General features: G+C 49.9%; 1 protein-coding gene across 2 annotated transcripts in view; it reads left to right on the top strand.

Moving 5' to 3' along the window:
• Positions 1-14240, top strand: part of GALNT17 (polypeptide N-acetylgalactosaminyltransferase 17) — a 209646-nt gene that overhangs the window by 127250 nt on the left and 68156 nt on the right. The window contains exons 2-3 of one of the 2 annotated variants that reach the window (XM_039562777.1): positions 1979-1983; positions 11336-11453. In XM_039562777.1, coding sequence (XP_039418711.1) covers positions 11346-11453 — 108 coding nt within the window. In that variant the 5' untranslated portion in view covers positions 1979-1983; positions 11336-11345. The remainder of the gene's footprint in view (positions 1-1978; positions 1984-11335; positions 11454-14240) is intronic. The other variant, XM_010409779.3, reaches the window with a different exon arrangement.

Genomic DNA, 14240 nt, shown 5'->3' with positions numbered 1-14240 from the left:
TGCACAGCTCGGGCTCGCAGCACCTTTGTTCCAGGCAGTGATTTGCTCAGGGAGATTCCTCTCCTGATTTCTGCAGTTTGGTTTGAGTGTTCAGAGATTAAAAATGGTGTTTCAGCCGTAAACAGAGCGGGTCTGTTCTGGAGAGATGCTCACCCAAGCCCATCTTCGCCTTTACAAGTCAGTTTATTGTAGTTTCTTTCAGCTGATGTCACTTGGAGCAAGTGGAGGAGCTGCAGGAGTATTTCAGTGGAAGATAGGTCAGAAATCGCTGCCCAAGTCCCACTTTGGGACCAAGCTCAGGCTCAGGGTGTTAACCGTGATCCTTCAGCCCCAGCTCAGTGCTTTAACAAGGGCACGGTTGTTGTTGTGCCTGAGACAAAGGGAACTTCGTTTATCTGTGAAATTTGCTCATTGTGATTTTTATGCTCAGTGGAGAGGAAGAACACGCCTGAAAATCAGCTGCTCGGCTGCCCTTGAGAGAAAATACATTCATGTTAAAAACAGCAAAGTAAATAACACGTCCCTGTTAAGTGCCTGATAGTTATACATATTACATCCCAGAGTAATTACCATTTAATTAGCACTCTGGCAGCAGTGCAAGGAGATGGAGTTACAGCACAGTTACTGCTGAAGGGTCGTGCTCCTGATGAGGAATTCCTGCATTCCTGGAAGGGCCCTTCAGGGAGTGTGAGCAGCACCAGGAGCCAGCCCCCCAGGGCAGCAGAGACCCCAAACCTGCAGGGTTCCCATTGCCTTGGCCATGAGGAACGAGGTGCTCCCACCTGAAAGGCAGTGGGAGTGGATTTAGGATTAGATTTGGGATTAGATGAGCACGTGCAGTCTTGGCCACCCAAACTCTGGTCACCATCTGAGGGATTTCTGAGGAACTGTTTGGTCCCCTTTTCTCTTTCCCTTTTGCTGCACTTCATTTTGTTGTCGGTCAGGTTGTAAGTGCCAAGTGTTAAAGAAATCAGTGCCATTCCTCTTGGAGTATTTTTATATTCAATACAAATATCTGTTTCCTTTCTATTGCACCTGATCTCTAGGGTTTGGCGAGGAGAGGTTGAAATGAGATGCTCTGCAAGGTTCCACCCTGAACCATTTTGGGACTCTCGGAAATAAAAGGCCACAAAATCTTTGCCCTTGCCAGAGGTGAAATCTCAGCACCCACGTGCTGTCACTGGGGAGTTTGAAACGGTGTGAATCCAAATCCTTAATGTGGAATTTATGATGAGACTTCACTGTCTCTCGAGGAGCTGGGGACTGGTTGGAAGGTGCTGCGAGTGTGAAAGCCCGGATCTGGTGGGGCCCAGAGCTGGGCCAGAGTGGCTGCCAATTGTGGGGTATGCCCAGCCCCTGCCCTGGAGGGATCTCTGCTGGGCGATTGCAAAATCTCTTATCTCAGCAGAGATCCCTCCAGGGCAGCCAATTAGCACAAATGAGCTTCTAAACTACTTCTGGGGGAACTTTGAAGCCACTGGCTGATTTTATCCTCTTTGCATAGGCAAACACTGCCAGTTTAATGGAAAATTCCCCTGGGATTGCAGCCCCCAAGGAGCTCGGAGGAGGTGCTCGGGGCTGGGTGCTGATGATTGATGGTTGCTGAGGGTGGTTAATACGGGGGGTGTGCTCTCCTTACCTGCCAGGCCCCCAGAAGTAGTTTAGAAGCTCATTTGTGCTAATTGGCAGCCACTCTGGCCCAGCTCTGGGCCCCACCAGATCCGGGCTTTCACACTCGCAGCACCTTCCAACCAGTCCCCAGCTCCTCGAGAGACAGTGAAGTCTCATCATAAATTCCACATTAAGGATTTGGATTCACACCGTTTCAAACTCCCCAGTGACAGCACGTGGGTGCTGAGATTTCACCTCTGGCAAGGGCAAAGATTTTGTGGCCTTTTATTTCCGAGAGTCCCAAAATGGTTCAGGGTGGAACCTTGCAGAGCATCTCATTTCAACCTCTCCTCGCCAAACCCTAGAGATCAGGTGCAATAGAAAGGAAACAGATATTTGTATTGAATATAAAAATACTCCAAGAGGAATGGCACTGATCTCTGGAGCAGCAGCTTTGCTGAGCAGGGATCCCCAGGTGGGGACACCTGCATTTCCTCACCTCCAGGCTCAGATCAGAATTTCAAAGTGCCCGCTTTTGTCAGAGCTTTATCTCCTGTTGGTGACCACGTTTTAACTGATGAGACAGCAGCGAACATCCCTCTCCTGGTGGAGCCCAGGCTGGGGCTCAGCTCCTGGGGCTGCTCACAGGATGAGCTGGATCATTTCTGTGTGGGGCAAAGGGAACAGCGATTTCCAGATCTGCTCTGAGGGGCACAGCTTTAGGGGACCAGTCACAGAGGGAAAATAAAACCAGGTTTACCAGGTACTGAGCCTTCCTGACTCCTCATCTCTGCTCATCTGGGCTCCCTTTGTGTCTTGCCTTGATCTGCAGTGCCTTTCCAGGCAGGGAAAGTGTTTTTCTTGCATCTTTCAGTGGCTTCCAGTATGAGCCAGTGCACAAATGAAAATCCTGCTCTGCTTTATCTCAGCCCCAAGCCTGAGACTCTGTGTGGCCTCTCCTGTGGGAGTGTCCCTAATAAATCCCAGTGAGTAATCACAGTTATTCCCCCAGTTCTGCCTTGGTGGATAAATGGGGCCCATTAAGGGTCAAACCCTCGGCATGCAGATGTTTGCAGATGTTTGCAGATGTGCTGCAGGGGCTGTGGGAAGGACCCTCAGGCCCCTGAGCTCTGGGGAGGCACCTGGACCCATCCCTGTGTGCCAGAGGGTCCCCCCAGAGTGAAGGACAGAGTATCCCCGAGTGCCTCCTGCAACTGCCAGGAAATGGGCTCAAACGAGCAGCCCTGTTCCAAGTTCATCCCGAGGGACAATCCTGGCACTGCAGCTCTTTCCTCTGTTTCTCAACAGCACCATTGGAAGGAAATTATCAAATTGACTTTGGCCAAGTTCAGGCAAAGCATTTCACTCCCTTGTGCCTCTGTTTCCTCCTCTGGCAGGTGAGTTTAACACCTGGCTGCTCGTGAGAAAAAACATTTCTAAATCAGTTCAGTGCTTTCCCCACTGGAGCTGCTGAATTCACTGCTGATACTGCTGATACTTGGCCAGGGTGGCTTCTCTGGGGTTTGTACTCTGGGACTCAGAGTGCAGCCCCCAAATGCTGCCCCTGCTGGGACAGAGGGGACAGGAGCACCAGGAGCACTGGAGATGTCACCGGGGCTGTTTGCAGTGATGGAGAACAGCCCCAAACACCTCCTGCACGTTCTCCTGGCCCTGGGCAAGGCTCAGCCCAGCTCATGGCTCTCAGCCTGGAACGCTTTTCCAGGCTGGTGCCTTTTGTGAGGTCCCAGCTGGGTGGATGTGAGAGCTGGATGGGATTTGGCATGAGGGCTCCTGCCGTGGGAATGGGATCAGCCCTGATCCTGGGGCCGGAGTTTCACTTCAGGTGACAAAACACAGAGAGCTGGGGACAGCTGCTCCCTGCACGTGAGCGTTTTGGCAGCCTAGAGCAGCACATCCATCGGGGAGCTCCTGCAAAAGCGCCTGCGGTGTGAAGGAGGTGTCCAAGCATCCAGGGATCCTCAGTGCTGGGCCATCCTTGGGGTTTTAGAACACACCAGGAAGAAAAAGGCTTTAGGCAGTGACTGAGGTAGCAGTTTTCATCTTGGAGGGGAAATTTTGCTGTTGAGCTTGGAGGAGGAAATCAAAATCAGCAGTGGTTCCCAGGCTGTGCCTGAGCTCGGGGTGGGCACCAATTTTGGATGCTGCTGGGGTTGGCAGCAAGGCTGGGAAACAGCCAGTCCTTGCTCAGAAGGTTGTTACCACCAGTGCTTTTCTCCCCAGAGCCTGAGGGGTCTGGCAGCCACGGCAATATCAGCAGTGAATTCGGCATTCCAACAGGGAAAGCACTGAACTGATTTAGAAATGTTTTTTCTCACGAGCAGCCAGGTGTTAGACTCACCTGACAGAGGAGGAAACAGAGGCATAAAGGAGTTAAATGCTTCACCTGAAGTCCCAGAGCAGAGAACAGTGACAAAGTCAAATGTGTGTTCAGCAAGGTCACAGGCATGGGTAGATGTAAGAGGTTTTTTAAAAATCCAGTTTTCACAGCCTCCTTGCCATTCAAAGTTTAAGTGGTATTAATCTCCAGTAAATTCAACGAAGCCATTCAATCCAGCATCTCTTTTATGTGGTATCTCTTATTTTTAATTTGTTTCACAGGTTCTGTGGTACTTAGCAGGGAAATAAACCCGCTGGAAACAGACAATTAACCCGGGGCACTGGGGCAGGGACACCGGAATCGTGCGGGGAACAGCTCTTGGAGATGCTGCCCTGGGGATGGGATGAAGGAAGCGACACTGCTGGGGGCTGAGATGCCGTTCCCTCATGAACATTCCTGGCAAACAGGTCCAGCTTTCTCCATTCCCCTGGCAGTGAAGGGGCGCTGGGAGCATGGCTCTTCCCAGCTCCTGCTCTGCATGGACATGTCCCACAGTGGAGGCAGAGGGAAGGTGTGATTCCGCTTTGGACACGTGCTCTGTGTGTGACGCTGCATTCTGGGCTTTTGCCATCAGGCTCCTGCCTGGGCAGTGCCAGCAGCCGCCTCCTGCTGCCGCCCTGGGCTCGGACACTCGGCCCTTCCCGCAGAAATCCACGGGCTGAGGTCACTTCCAAAGCAAACCCTGCTCCACGGAATGCATCCTGCCTGCCCGGGGTGTTTGAGATTCAGAGGAGCTGGGATGGGGTAAGGAAGGGTTGGGATGGGGGCACCACTGTTTGGGGTTGGGAGGAGCTGGGATGGAAATGAGGAATCACAGAATCACAGAATTGAATAGGTTGGAAAAAACCTTTGAGATCATCAAGTCCAAGCTATGACCCGACACCTCCTCATCAACCAAACCACGGCACCGAGCACCTCATCCAGGGATGGTGACTCCACCCCCTTCCTGGGCAGCCCGTTCCAGTGCCTAAGGAAGGGTTGGAATGGAGGCACTGTGGGTTTGGGGTTGGGAGGAACTGGGATGGGGTAAGGAGGGATTGGGATGGAGGCACCACGTGTTTGGGATTGGGAGAAGCTGGGATGCAAAAGAGGAAGGGTTGGAATGGAGGCACCATGGGTTTGGGGTTGGGAGGAGCTGCGATGGGGTAAGGAAGGACTGGGATGGAGGCACCACGTGTTTGGGGTTGTGGCTGAGGAGCCCGTGGGGAGAAGGCTGAGAGGGCCAGGGCCAGGCAGGGGGGTTCTGCCTCATCCTCACCCTCTCTGTTGCCTCCTGGATGTGGCCCAGCCCTCTCTGAGGACAGGGAGTGGGATGAAGCCGAGAGGGACAATGGGCAGGGCCACCTTTGTCTCTGGGTCTCTGGTTTGCTCTGCTGGACCCCATTTCCCTGTGCAGGAACTTCTTTCAGGGAATGGGCTCACTCCAGCTCCAGGCTCTGCCCAACCTCTCCCATCCCAACCTCCCCCTCCAGGGACCCCAGGGGCCAGGTCAGGCTCTGCAGGACAGTTCCCAAGGGAGTGGATGGTCCAGAAGCCAAGTGCCACTGGAAACCAGGCCTGCTGCTTCCCAGTGACTTTTAAATTCCTCCAGCTCCTCTCCTCCTCCTTTCTCTGCCCCAGGCCCTGAGGGAGCAGAGCTTTCCTTCGTGGCTGTGCAGAGGGCTTGGCTGCAGGTGCCCTGAGCACAGGATGTCACCTGGCCATGGTGGCAGCTCCAGGGTGTCCTGGGGACACTCAGCAGGGATGCTGCCCCTCAGCCCCCCCAGAGCTGTCCTGCTGAGCTCAGACTGGGCCCAGTGTGGTGCTGCAGTGGCTGGACTGGTCAGGGAGCAGTCAGAGCTGGAGGCTCCATCCTGGCATCCCTGATTCCCAGGACGCAGCTGGCTGCCAGTGGAGCAGAGGGTTTGGATGGATTCTGCCTGGGGCAGGCTCTGGCTGTCCCTGTTTGATCAGCAGAGGGGTCAATCCCTAATGCCACATCCTTGTGTTCCATTTCCACACAAATAATTCCCTTGTACAAACCTATGTTTCTCATCCCAGGCTTTAATATTTATTTATTCCCTGAGCACAGAGGGGACAGCACTGGCAGTTGTTTCTTTTGCAAGCAGCTCCTTAATCTTGCCTCTGGCCAAGAGAAAATCCAGTGTTTTATCCCAGAGTGTCACTTGCAAATGGAGGTGGTGTTCTTCCCTTCCCTGCTGTCAACAGGGAAACCATGGATAGGCCACTAATTAAAGCCAGGGGCTTTAATCTGATAATTTACCTGATGTTTTCTACATATTGTGAGTTGGTTGAATTTCAGCCCTGGAGCTCAGAGGCTCCCAGAGTTTCCTGCTGAGATGCTGGGTCCCACCAGTGAGCCCCAGCTGGATCAGGGAAGTGCAGAGAGGCAGCAGGAGTGGGAAATCTCCAAATGGAAAATGGGATCGTTCCCATGAGCCCCCAGCTGGAGTCCTGCACAGTTCTGGTGTCCCCAGTGTGGGGAGAACATGGAGCTGTTGGAGCAAGGCCAGAGGAGGCCATGAAGTTGATAAAGGGACTGGAGCACCTCCCCTATGAAGACGGGCTGGGAAAGCTGGGATTGCTCAGCCTGGGAAAGAGGAGGTTGTGTGCAGACCTCACAGCCCCTTCCAGGGTCTGGAGGGGCTCCAGGGAAGGCAGAGAGGGACCCTGCATCAGGAACTGGAGGGACAAGACAAGGGGAATGGGGTCAAACTGATGGAAAGTGGGTTTAGATGGGATATTGAGAAGGAATTGTTCCCTGGGAGGGTGGGCAGGCCCTGGCAGAGGTTATTCCATGGATTCCCCATCCCTGGCAGTGCCCAAGGCCAGGTTGGATGGGGCTGGGAGCAGCCTGGGACAGGGGAAGGTGTCCCTGCCCATGGCAGGGGGTGGAATGGGATGAGCTTTAAGGTCCCTTCCAACCCCACCCATTCCAGGATTCCCTGATTGGAATTGTGTGAGTTGAGTGTGTTAAATTAGGAATGGCAGGGTTGGGAGAGGGACCAAGAACTTTCCTCTGGGCAGGTAAAGGACTGTCCCAATGTCCCAACTGTGGGGCAGTGCCTTGTGGTGTGGAAGGTGAGCAACTCCATGATCCAAGTTTATTAAAAGCAGCAGCAGTTTAACAGGAATTGGACACCCTGGAAGTTCTTCCAGTGTGTTCTCAGCCTCTTGCAGTCAATGGTAAAACCACTAATTACTTTTTTAATATCTCTTTTCTACATATTTTATAACCTGCTCTTTAGTGTAAAATCGGAAGCCAAATCCAATTGTGGGGGAAAATTAATTTCCTCGAATTGAAGGAGCAATCTCCTTGAGACTTTTTAATCATTAGATGATAACTGTGAGCTAAAGAAAGGAAGAGCATTAAAGTAACTTAATAGAGCAGGATAAACGTTTTTCCCTGTATCTCCATCATCTTTATTTAGAGATCCATGAGGAGGATATTTCATAAAAGCTGCTCTTCTTGACCTTCCTTCACTTGTTCTACAGAGGAACCAACCAAAAGAATGGCAAGGAAGGAACACTGTGGAGTTCTGGATACAAACCCAAGAATTCTGCCCGACATCTCTGCTCTTCCTCCCTGCCAACTTCTGCTTTTCCTTTCTCATTGCAGGGAGAATAGCTGTGGGGACAAATAAAAATGCATTTGGCTGAGCTGGGTGATTTTTAAAAACAAGCTCTGTTAATGCTTTTAATTAAGGGGCAGAGGAACAAGAGGCTTTATCAGCTCTTTGTCTGCAGGCCATTATTTCGTTGGGGATGAGCGATCCATTATTGTCAGCGGCCACCTTTTTGAAGGATTTACCACCAAATCAAATGGTGTTTTTATTGAAATTGTTGAGCGCTGCTGGATTCCTCATTTATTTAATGTGGAGGCATTGTTAGAGAGGAGAATGGAGCACTTAATTTGGATTGCTTGAGGGACCAGGAGCGGTGCCTCGGGAGCTTCCCGGTGTCCTGGGCTGGAACAAGATGTGCAGCACAATGGGAAAGAGGAAAACGTGAAGGTGAAGTTGCTAAATCCCAGTTAAGCTGCTTCCAGCAGAATTTTAGGAAGGATTGGTGGCTCTGTGCTTTATAAAGTGAAGTCATGTTGTGAAGTCTCAGGAAGGAATTGTTCCCTGGGAGGGTGGGGAGGGGCTGGGATGGAATTCCCAGAGCAGCTGTGGCTGCCCCTGGATCCCTGGCAGTGTCTGAGGCCAGGCTGGACATTGGGGCTGGGAGCAGCCTGGGACAGTGGGAGGTGTCCCTGCCCCTGGCAGGATGGAATGGGATGGGCTTTAAGGTCCTTCCAACCCAAGCCATTCCATGATTTATAAAAACAATGAGAGAAGCCTTCTCAGGGTACAGCTCCTGTTCATGGCTCCTGAGCTGTTTCCAGCCCGGAAAAGCTCATTTACCTCGTTGAGAGTTCCCAGTGATCCACATTATTGGGTCCAAAATGCAATTTCCTTTGTCTGAAACTTTCACCTGGATTCTTTTTCTGGCTTTTGCCTCTTCTCTGAGTGCCTCTAACAGGTTTTGACTGGAGAAGTCAGAGGTTTCCACACCTATTCCTGGTGGAGGAGATGAACTGGGTTGTTCATACTCTGGAAAAAAACAGAGCAATTTTCCCTTCTCTTAAATTCCAGGAGGTAATCTAGGATAATGGAACTATTAGATTTGGCATCTGTAAGGTGGTTATCATTTCAGAAGGAATTGTTTCTGTTAATGGCAGTTAACTTGCTACAAATAAAGCAAGAGAATTGAAATCTTAAGTACCAGCGTGGCAGCAAACCATGAAACATTATCCTGCTCCGTGGAAGGAAGGCTGAGCCAGCTGTCAGGGAAGAAATCTATTGGAAAAACCCTCTGATGGATTCCAATTGGAGCTAATTTAACATGGCAGCAGCACCCAGCTCTTCTACTTTCTATTAGAAGAATTAAAATGTCTATAAATAATATTAAAGTGGGCAGACGCTTTCATCCAAGGAGCTCGTGGTTTGCACCAAGGTGAGTTTGGTGGCTCTTGGTGGAGCTGAGCTGTGAAATCCTTGGAATTACTGAGCCCTGGGCTGCCCTGGGGACCCCAGGAACTCCTGTGGCAGATTTGGGCACTGTGAGGTGCAGATGGAGCCTGGGCCTTACTGTCTGTGAGCCAGGGCTGGGTGAATTTGGGGCTGTTCTCCACCTCTGCAGGCCAAACCTGCTTAGTCCAGCCTTGGACAGGACTGGAATGGGCTTTGAGGCAGGATTTGGGGGCTGCTGTGGAAACACAGGATCCTATTGCCCCGTTCCTACCTCTGCAGCTTCCCTCTGGAGAGCAGGCATTCCTGGGTGGTGTGGGATTGCCAAGGGCCATCCCATCCCCCTGCTCAGAGCTCGGAGCTCAGGGTGGGCAGGGAAGTCCTGGAACTCCCCAAAAAAATCAAACTCTGGCAGGACCTCGCTGTAAAATTCATTGGCAGCTCGCTGCTGGACTCAGTGGATCCCTGGGTTTTTCCTTTACAGCACGGATTCAGAGAGCAGCCGGCAAACGGGAGAGTGCTTTTTGTTGGGGAGGATGAAAGTTTGGTAAGAAAGTTTCACAGGTGTGTAGGCTTGGCAGAAAGATCTCTGAATGTAGAAGCTGGGGATGAGGTAGAAATGGAAGCAAGTTTTGATATAGAATAAAAGATGTTTTGCTGAAACACTGATCGCTGAGTAACTGAGAAGGCAAAGGTTGGAGATGAGTTGGAAGGAGATTTTTATGATTAGAACAAAGGTACGTGACTACAAACAAAGACATGTTTTTCACCAAGTAAATAAGTCTCAAGAAGAGCATAAGTAAATAGAAGACATGTCTTTACCAAGAAGAGAGATATTGCAGGCAAACAAGAAATGTTGATGTAGCAAGAAGAAGAGAGGTCTGAGAATTTTCCATTGTAAGCTTAAATTATAACTTACTCTTGTGATTGGATAATAATGACTATAATATGGTGATGGTAGTAGCTATGATAGGCTATAGGCAAATGTAAAGGTATTGGGTATGGTGCTTATTGGTTGTTATGTGTTAAGATACTCTGCAAAGAAAAGTATCTAATGCTTTGTAACTTGAACAGAAAGCGGCTTCAGGTATGCCTACAGCTGGAGCTGGCAGCTGTAGGGCTGGCTCTGGATACCCACTCCCTGAGCTGCTGTAACCTCGCCTATGCAATAAACAGCTTTCAAGAGAGCCGCCTGAAGTCCAGACATCCTTTGTGAAACTTTCTCCTATAGCTTTTCATGTTTCTGTTTTAGCCCAGGGAACATGCCAGGGGCAAACTGTGCCCAGCAAACAAACACAAACCACGGCAGCAGCAGCTGAGTGCGCCCGAGCAGCCCGAGCAGAACCGCTCGGGATTGTTCAGCGCTGGGCTCTGGGCAAAGTGCAGTTTTAGGGAGAGGGTTGGCAGCGCTAAGCGCTCCAGAAACGCCCTGAAATGTGATCTCAGAGTGTGTGAATCACAACTGCATCCTCATCTCAGGGCAGCTGTGGCAGCTGGAGAGCTGGTCCAGGGGCTTGCAAGTAATGAGGGTCATTAGGAACCACAGTCCTCTATAACGTCCTTAAAATTGCACAGTTACGACAGATTCACCCCGGCACTGTGTGTGTCCTCCCTCTGTGGGCTATTCCATGGGTGCTCCCAGCTTCCTCACTCCTGCAGTGTGAGCTGAGAGCTCTGAGCTGGAGCACACGAGGTGCAGGATGGATGTGACACCTTGATCCCAAACCCAGAGCCCTGCTGGTACTGGGGCGGCTGGGAAGCGACCCCACAGATGGTTCTGCAAACAGTTCTTAAAGGATTTGCTGCTGCAAATCTGCAGCGAGCTTGTTGCTGGCAGTGATGGCTCCTTTGTGGTTCCAACTGGAAACCCTCTTTCCTGGAATACCCTAAAAAGTAGATTCCATCCTAAAATCTACTCCATGCTGGACGTCAGAGAAAGGAAAGGGCATTATTGTATTTCCCTTGTTTATGGGCAGAGCTTGTACCCTTGCCCACAGACACCCCAAGGGATTTCCAGCAAAGCCACAACCTGAGTGCTCCTCCAGAATTTAACCCCAGGAAAACCCTTTCTCCATTTTGAAATGAGCTTGGATTTTGGGCAATTCATTGCAATGGTAAAAATTTTGGACAATTTGATTGCAGTGGTAAAATAATGTCTTCAAAGGCACAGAGCTCGCTCACTTCCACAAAGTCTTTGGGATAACCAGTGGTGGGAAGCACCTGAACCCAGCAGCTTTGCAGAAATGAGCCCATGGCCCAGTAAGGGCTGGGAAACGTCCCTGACTGTGCATTCCTGTGGTTTCTCCCGGTGCAGGACCCCGGCCATGATCGGCTGCTCGTTCGTGGTGAACAGGAAATTCTTCGGGGAGATCGGGCTGCTGGACCCCGGCATGGACGTGTACGGAGGGGAGAACATCGAGCTGGGCATCAAGGTTTGTGCCACCTGGGCAGCAAAAATGTCGCCTCACCGTGTTGTAAGGAACCCAAAGCTCTTACTGAGTTGGCCTGAACAGTTACTGGAATCCTTCAGGGGAGCTGGGAGGTGATGGGATTCACAGCATTTTAATTTCACTTCAGGGGAGAAAAATGCCTTGGTTTTAGGGGTGAGTTTAATTTTTTGCCTTGGATTTTAATCTGTCTGACCCGATGCAAAAAGCTGCTGAAATGAAAGGGCATTTCCAGCTTGAACTTGGCTGTGCTGCCACAGTGTTGCTGGAAGTTACAGGGATCTCAAATACCAGGAGAAACATGGTTGGGTGAGCAGCGTTTGGGGGTGCTGAGACTACTGTGAGTGTCTCAGGAAGACACAAAGCCTGCAAATCTTTTCCAGGCATTTAGCATCTGCAAATAAAATGTGTTCACAAGCACAGAACCTGCTTTGAACAGCTTTGAGCAGTGAAACTGATGCCATGAAGATTTTTGCCTTTTCTTTTATACCCCTGTTATACCTTTTTACAACTTCTGTATTCCCAGTGCTTTTTGCCTACATTCTTGGACTTGTTTGTCAAGCTAAGAGACTAAACATTTTAGAAGCTTTGTAGTTAGGGATCAGTGTGCCCCAGACCCCAAGGTGCTCTCCAGAACACATTCTGTAAACCAAGATAGAACCATCCAGGGGAAGGTTCCTTGGGGAGGGGGGGCTCACTTGAGCCTCTCATTGGGGAATCTTGGATAGATCTGCTAATTAGTAACACCTATAAGGTTATACCCAATGTTGGGGGGACACACACACTCGGTGGGGGTGCATCTCGATGCATATGACCTGGACGTGTGCACCTAAGGATCCTTAAAATAAATACCAAGGTAAAATCCCTTTTCCCCTTCTAACTGTGTATGACTCTTGATTTTAACACCAGGAAAAGGCATCAAAACTCTACGAGCCAGGATTTCAGAGCTGCCTCGGTGCCGCCGCCCCAACACCATCCCTTGATTACTGTGTACAGTATTAGATCTGGCTTAGTGATTCGAGTGTTTACACACACTGAAGTGATTCATCAGCGATGAATTCCGTGTTCAGAGCAACCCAGGATGGCAGAGTCTGCCAAGATTCTCCCAGGCATGGTTTGGAGTGCAACACTCGTGCATTAACGAGCTCACAGGGGGAGGCTGGAGACTTCTAACTGGGGAAATTGCATTGATTGTGCTGTTGTAAAAATGAAAAATCATTGTTCAGCTCCGAGATTTACCAGAGGATATTTGCTTTGCTGGCAAGGCAGAGGAACCTTCAGAAATCTGTTGTTGTTGGCTATGAGGAGCAATTACCTCACTTAAACAAGGGAGTGGAAGTTGAAGGCTCTAAATGTGCCACAGAGCTCCTCTCCTTGTGATTCCTGCTCATCCTGCAGTGGGGCTGGAGAGATCCCTCTCCAAACCCAGCTCCTCCTGTGGCTCTCCTGGTTTGTGTGGATTTGGGATTTTTGGTCTCATCGTGGAGCTGCTCTTCTCACAGTAATTCAGCTCATTTGCCTGGTTTGGGGGGATTTCACTCAAGATTGGCTTCTTAACTGGAAAAATCAGATGGATGTCTCAGAGAAAGTGGTGAGCATTTGTCCTCTTCTTTTTCACGTGCTGGATTTTTAAATAAGGCCAATAAATATCCTTTTGGAAAAAAAAGGAATCCTTCTCTTCCCCAATTTGACTTTCCCAAGCTTGAGTTTCTAAGTGATACCTTTTCCCACTCAGGCTGTGGGTTCTGGTCAAGGTTTTTAAATTATGGGTGGTTTTGAGAGCCAAAATACTTAAAAACCTGCCTTGTAAGACCACACAGAGTAGAATTTTAAAGATTCTCGAGCTCCAGAAATCAATCTCTGTGCAAGTGTCTCCTTTAGTGACCAAGATCTCGTGGCACAGTGGTAAAGAAGGACTCTTTATTAATAAAATCCTTTTAAGGATCAGTGAATAGAAAATTATGAAGGCTTTTTGGGGGTGTTTTGCTGTTTTGCCTGAGAAGAGGCTGTCTAGAGTCCCAGAAGTAATTTGGGGGTTCCTTGGTTGTTTCAGTGATTCCTGGATGAATATAAATGCAGGAAGTGTTTCTTTGCTTGTATGATGGAGCAAATTCCATCATTGTTCTGGGAATCCTGGGATGCTTTTTAAATGTTTTGTGGATGTGATTGTCCCTCTCTGCTCTGCACTGGTGCAGCCTCACCTCAAGTCCTGGGAGTGGTTTTGGCACCAAAATATCTAAAAAATCTAAAGCCAGAACTGCCCAAAGAACAAAAAGGAAACAATGAATTCATCGAGGCCACAAGAAGGAGGTGGAAAATGTGGAGTGTTTCAGGCAAAAGCAGAAGCTAACCCTGTCATGGGAAATTCAATCAAGGAATCTGAAAACCATAATGAGATAAAGAATTGAGAGGGTTGGGCTGGACTAACCTGGAAGGGCCAAAGCCCTGTAAAGGGTCCTATTTTATTAATGTGCTTCAGGGTGGGGGAGCCCCCATCCCTGAGGGGTTTAACAGTGGGGATGTGGCACCTGGGGACATGGGCCACTGGTGGCCTTGGCAGTGCTGTGGGGGCACGGTTGAACTCAAAGACCTCAGAGGAATTTTCCAGCCTAAAGAATTCCATGATTCCATACATGGTGTAAAATGAGCTGCACTGTGCCTGTTGTGGGGAAACACCTGGGCCTTGTGTTTCTGTCAGTGCCGAGTTCAGTGAGCAGAATGAGGAAAGTCCTGCAGGAGCCTCTTAAAACCCCCTAAAAACCCTTAAAGGAA

The sequence above is a fragment of the Corvus cornix genome, chromosome 19, assembly GCF_000738735.6.
Source record: "Corvus cornix cornix isolate S_Up_H32 chromosome 19, ASM73873v5, whole genome shotgun sequence".
Taxonomy (NCBI): Eukaryota; Metazoa; Chordata; class Aves; order Passeriformes; family Corvidae; genus Corvus; species Corvus cornix.
Note: the sequence above shows the minus strand (reverse complement) of the source record. Positions and strands in the feature narration are given on the sequence as shown.